Source organism: Myotis myotis, unplaced genomic scaffold (genome assembly GCF_014108235.1).
Source record: "Myotis myotis isolate mMyoMyo1 unplaced genomic scaffold, mMyoMyo1.p scaffold_m19_p_16, whole genome shotgun sequence".
Taxonomy (NCBI): Eukaryota; Metazoa; Chordata; class Mammalia; order Chiroptera; family Vespertilionidae; genus Myotis; species Myotis myotis.
Genome location: NW_023416320.1, coordinates 16487839 through 16492510, shown reverse-complemented (window position 1 = coordinate 16492510; position 4672 = coordinate 16487839). Strand labels below are relative to the sequence as shown.

General features: G+C 37.0%; 1 protein-coding gene across 1 annotated transcript; it reads left to right on the top strand.

Annotated features, from left to right (window-relative positions):
• The first annotated feature begins 4052 nt into the window (after positions 1 to 4052).
• Positions 4053 to 4413, top strand: LOC118670593 (60S ribosomal protein L36a-like). Its single transcript, XM_036337659.1, has one exon. The coding sequence runs from the start codon at positions 4079 to 4081 to the stop codon at positions 4397 to 4399; it is 321 nt and encodes a 106-aa protein (XP_036193552.1). The 5' UTR covers positions 4053 to 4078; the 3' UTR covers positions 4400 to 4413.
• The last annotated feature ends 259 nt before the right edge of the window (positions 4414 to 4672 follow it).

The following is a 4672-nucleotide window of genomic DNA, read 5'->3' as shown; positions in this document are numbered from 1 at the left end:
CATATAAAAGGTAGGGTCTTAGCAGGAAAAGGATGGCATACAAAAGGGGTTTAAAGAGGGAACTATTTACAAAGGTGGGGACAAAATTATGGGAACTAACAAGAGTTGGCAAAACACTTAGAGATTACCAACAGAGGGCAGCAGTTATTACCCAAAAAGCCTCAAGGGGCAAGAAAATCAGCTGCTACCAGAATGGGTGACATAAGAATCAGGGAGAATAAATACCTTGACCTCTGTCCCCACTTCTGGCAGTGCCTTCCAATGGGCAAACCTAATAGGAAGCCAGAGGGCAGGCAAAGCTCTGTTGATTAGAAGTCAATCCCTCAGGGCTCAAGGCAGGCTGCAGAAGGGCAGAGATGGATTTTGATTTATATTTTAAAGAATAATCAAGGCAGGTGGGAATCATTTCTGTGGCACAGCAGTTAGTACACTGCCTGGAACACTGTAGGTACTCCATAAGAATTTACAAAATAAGTATTCTCAAATGAATTAAGCAGAGGGAAATACTCTGTTGATATGTGAACTAAGAATTTATATAGCCTTAAACATGAGTTAGAAAGTGCAGTTTGAACCTTGGAAATGCATGACTTGGTGGGCTTTCCAAGTCACCAAATATCAATGAGGCTGTATTTTCTCTGGATAATTCTATACTTAAAACATGTAGTAAAAAGAAGCTGAGATGCTCATACATGTCCCAGAAGTAAGGAGACCTTCCTCTGGTATGCTTATTTGGAGGAAAATCATATTAAGTACTTCCTGGTGCAGGGATTGTCAAACTCATATGATTTCATAGTTGAGTGACACTAGATGTCCTCTTATCCTTCATCTAACTTGGCTAAATATATTGGGGAGATTATGTATTTCATGTTGGTTGCTTCAGTATGAAAGCTAAGTAAATAAATGCCCTTTTCATTTTTGAGGAGTTTTGTACTACCAACTACCAATAGGGTGCTTATAAGATTTTCGTTGAGTAGCTCTTTGAATTCTAGGTGAACAGAACTCAATAACCCTCATAAATAAAACCCATGTCCCAGCCAGTGTGACTCAGTGGTTGAGCGTCGACCTATGAACCAGGAGGTTCAATTCATAGGCAGGACATATGCCCGGGTTGCGAGCTTGATCCCTAGTGGGGGCATACAGGAGGTAGTCAGTCTCATCACTGATGTCTCTATCTTTCTCTCCCTGTCTCTTACTCTCTGAAATCAATTATATGTAATTTATTTATTTATTTTTTAAAAACAATAACAATGACACTCATGATTTACTGTAGATTTTTCAAAGGACCATTGTTAAGTGCAATGTTTATATAATAAAAATTTAAGCATATACATATTTTCAACTTTTTTGCATTTGGTAAGATTTCCTTTGCAGGAAAAGACAATTTGGTGGGAATAAAGTTTTAATTTAATTTCCTGCATTGTGGTAGCTTCGAGTCAAGATGGTAGCATAGGTAAATACTGTACTCACCTCCTCCCACAACTACATCAAAGTTACAACTAAATTACAGAACAACCATCATCAGAACTGTCTGAAATCTAGCTAAACAGAAGTTCTATAACTAAGGATATAAAGAAAAAACTGGTAGGAAGGATGGAGATATGTAACTGGCTGATCCCATACCCACGTGTGCCAGTTCAAAAAGGATATCTTGGCTATGGAGGTCCCCTCTGATGAATAAGGAGTCTCAATGCTCCACCAGGCTTCCCAGCCCAGGGTTCAAGTGGTAGGAAGAGAAGTTGCCATAAATTCTGGCTGTGAAAACCAGTGGATTTGCCTGAATGAGAGGAAGGGCTGCTAGAGTCCCTGGCATTCCTCTTAAAAGGCCTGAACACAGACTTACTTGCTGATGGACTTCTCTCCCTCCTTTCCACTCTAATCAATGGAAAAATATACTTGGGTGAGTATTAACAAAAAACAAAACATACAAACAAACAAAAACAATGGTTACAAGGATGCTCAATGATCTCAGAGAATTTCAACAAATAAATAGGAAACATAATAATAGAGACAGAAAACATAATAAAAGAACCAGTCAGAAATTCATTTAATAACTGAAATAAAGAATACATTAGAGGGAATCAACAGTAGATTTGATGAAGAGGACTGCATCAGTAATTGGGAAGATAAGGTAGGAGAAAACACCCATCAGAACAGCAAAAAGAATCCAAAAAAATGAGGACAATGTAAGGAGCTTCTAGGACAATTTCAAGTATACCAACATTTGCATCATGGGGTATCAGAAGGTGAAGAGAGTGAGCAAGGAGTAAAAACCAATTTGAAGAAATAATGAAGAAAATGTTTTCTAACCCGGTGAAGGAAGATGTAAATGTCCAAGAAGTGCAGAGATTCCAAAACAAAATGAACCCAAAGAGGCCCACACCAAGACATCATAATTAAAATGCCAAGGTTAAAGACAAAGAGAGATCTTAAAAGAAGCAAGAGAAAGACAATCAGTTACCTACAAGAGAGCTCCCACAGCCCTAGCAGCAGATTTCTCAACAGAAATTTTGCAGGCCACAAGGGGCTGGCACAAACTATTAAAAGTGATGAAAAGCAAGGACCTATCACCAAGATTATTCTACCCAGCTAAGCTATCATTTGGAATCAAAGGACAGATAAAGAGCTTCCCAGACAAGAAAAAGCTAAATGAATTCATTACCAACAATCCAGTATTACAAGAAATATTAAAGGACTTTTTTAGGAAGAAGAAGAAAACCCCCAAATTATTAATAATAAAATGGCAATAACTACATATTAATCAACAATTTAAATGTAAATGGATTAAATGCTCCAATCAAAAGACATAGGGTGGCTGAATGAATAACAAAGCAAGATTCTTATATATGCTGTCTATAAGAAACTCACTTCAAATTGAAAGATACACACAGACTGAAAGTAAAGGGGTGGCAAAGGTATTTCATGAAAATGGAAATGGGGTGGGGGGAGGAGCTGGAGTAGCAATACTTATACCAGACTAAACAGACTAAAACAAAGGCCATAAAAAGAGATAAAGAAGGACCTAGTAAGTTCACTTCTGGGTATTTATCCAAAGAAATAAAAAACACTGCTTTGAAAAGACATATGGATCCCTATGTTTATTGCAGCATTATTTACAATAGCCAAATATGAAAGCAATCTAAATGTTTATCAATAGATGAGTGCACAAAGAAATGGTGCATATATTTAATGAAATATGATTCAGCCAAAAGAAAAAAAGAAAAAAAATCTTGCCATCTGAAACAACATGGATGGACTTAGAGCAGGGGTGGGCAAACTTTTTGAATCGAGGGCCACAATGGGTTCTTAAACTGGACCGGAGGGCCGGAACAAAAGCATGGCTGGAGTGTTTGTGTGAACTAATATAAATTCAAAGTAAACATCATTACATAAAAGGGTACGGTCTTTTTTTCAATAGTTTTATTCATTTCAAATGGGCCAGATCCGGCCCGCGGGCCGTAGTTTGCCCACGGCTGACTTAGAGGGTACTGTTTTAAGTGAAATAAGTCAAACAGAGACAGACAAATGTCACATGATTTCACTTATGTATGAAATCTAAAAAAACAAACAAAAAACACAACAAAATAAATCAACAAACAAAACAGAAACAAATTCATAGACCTAGAGAACACTTTGATAGTTGCCAGATGGGAAGGGGAGTTAGGGGGGAATGAGTGAAGGGGGAAGGGATTATGAAGTAAAAATTGATTGTTACAAAATAGTCATGGGATATAAAATATAGCATAGGTAATATAGTCAGTAATATTGTAATAACTATGTATGGTGTCAGATGGATACTAGATTTATCTGGATGATCACTTCATAAATTATAGAAATGCCTAATCATTTTGTTGAACAATGAAGCTATTATAACACTGTATGTCAACTGTAATTAAAAAATTAAAAAAAATATTTAAAAAAATTTCTGCACTGTGGTGACAAAACCCAGGTTTTATATAGTAAAAGAAGGGAAAAGAAAACTGCCTTCTTTCTGAGATAGCAACTGGTAGAACAGTCAGAGGGACTATGAAGAATATACAGATTGATCATCTTCCTTTCCCTGCTGATAGCTCTTGCAGACATGGTGAACGTTCCTAAAACCCGCCAAACTTTCTGTAAGAAGTGTGGCAAGCATCAACCCCACAAAGTAACACAGTACAAGAAGGGCAAGGATTCTCTGTATGCACAAGGAAAGCGGCGTTATGACAGGAAGCAAAGTGGCTATGGTGGGCAGACTAAGCCGATTTTCCGAAAAAAGACTAAAACTACAAAGAAGATTGTGCTGAGGCCTGAATGCGTTGAGCCTAACTGCAGATCTAAGAGAATGCTGGCTATTAAGAAATGCAAGCATTTTGAATTGGGAGAAGATAAGAAGAGAAAGGGTCAAGTGATCCAGTTCTAAGCTTCATATTTTGTTTATATGACAATAAAATCATGGTATGTTCACTTAAAAAAAAGAATATACAGATTGGATGGTATTTATGAAATGATATGCTGCGGGTATGTGGCAGAGGTTGATTTGAAATCATTTTTTTATCTTCTATAAAATCTTTATTAAAATCTGCCTCTCTCCCAAATGTATTTGGTGTGAATATGTTTTCTCAGGGGAATACAAAAAGGTATTTAGTACTTAAAACCCCTAGATTTGAGCCAATATAGACATGGGGCATACAAA

Coding starts and splice junctions, on each gene's coding strand:
- LOC118670593 (XM_036337659.1), top strand. CDS start 4,079: ATGGTGAACGTTCCTAAAACCCGCCAAACTTTCTGTAAGAAGTGTGGC.